Here is a 1,072-nt window from a genome sequence, read left to right as displayed (position 1 = left end):
GAAGAAATATGGATCTTGATCATGGCTGCAAGTTCTGTAGTAATGATGGTGGGGTCATGGAAACAATGGAACATCTTTTCAGGGATTGCGAGATCGTTAAGAGATTGTGGGTGTGCTCTGATCTGGGAATCAGGACGACCAATTGCACCTCTATTTCTCTAGCAAATTGGATCTTAAATTGGATGGCCTACCTCGAAAAAAAATGAATGATGCGGAATTTCGGATGGTCCGGTTTTTAGCTACGTTATGGTGTCTGTGGGGTATTAGAAATAGGATGCTTTTCAAGGGGGAGCCTTTTCATCCTAATATGTTTTTCAATTGGTGGAGTCAAGTGGTTAAGATGGCTGGCTTGTCAATTGAAAAAGCCCTCAAGATTAAGGATGTAGAGACTTTGATTGAGCAGGAGCCTTTTGAGAATGATTTTGTGAGGATCAGAAATAGTAATCCTGTTCATCTGATTGGAGTGCCTAACTCTTGTGAGCAGATACGGGTTATGGTGGATGCGGGATGGAAATCTACGTGTAGAGCGGGCATAGGGTGGGTGACACTTTCGACTACGGGAAGTGGATTCTATGAATATGGTAAGGCAATTGTGGCTGAATCTGCTACACAAGCTGAGGCTATTGCTATTAAAGACGTGATTCTTTGGGCGGTGAGTTCTGGATATTGGCACTTGGAGATTTCTTCGGATTGTCTTCCTCTTATTTGTCACCTTGCAGGGATTGAACGGGCACACCATCTAGCTTCGGGAATCCTGGATGATATCCATTCTCTTTCCGCTTCTTTTCATTGTCTTTCGTTTAGTTATATTTCGAGATCATGTAATATGTATGCTCATAGTCTTGCGGAAAAGGCTATGAATAGTTAGGATAACTTTCTTTACAACTGTCAAAAAAAAAAAAAAAAAAAAAAAACTCGATTAAGCCGTAAAAAAAAAATATTTGGCATTAGCTGTTGAGACCACTGTACGGTGTAAAATGTCAACGCCACAAAATACACTTCCTAGGCAATAGGCATGAACTGTTTGCTGTTTGTCACTTGAATTCGTTCATTTTATATTCTCAATATTATT

The 1,072-nt window shown here is 40.2% G+C and overlaps 1 protein-coding gene across 1 annotated transcript; it reads left to right on the top strand.

The window, feature by feature from the left end:
• Window positions 1–340: 340 nt before the first annotated feature.
• On the top strand, window positions 341–868 carry LOC141607241 (uncharacterized). The gene has a single exon (XM_074426602.1). It carries the CDS (start codon window positions 341–343, stop codon window positions 866–868), a length of 528 nt encoding a protein of 175 aa, XP_074282703.1.
• Window positions 869–1,072: the final 204 nt, after the last annotated feature.

The sequence above is a fragment of the Silene latifolia genome, chromosome 10 (assembly GCF_048544455.1).
Source record: "Silene latifolia isolate original U9 population chromosome 10, ASM4854445v1, whole genome shotgun sequence".
Lineage (NCBI taxonomy): Eukaryota > Viridiplantae > Streptophyta > Magnoliopsida > Caryophyllales > Caryophyllaceae > Silene > Silene latifolia.
This window is presented reverse-complemented; position numbering and strand designations above follow the sequence as displayed.

What these genes read in the sequence shown, in the direction of transcription:
- LOC141607241 (XM_074426602.1), top strand. Translation starts at nt 341, where the DNA reads ATGGCTGGCTTGTCAATTGAAAAAGCCCTCAAGATTAAGGATGTAGAG.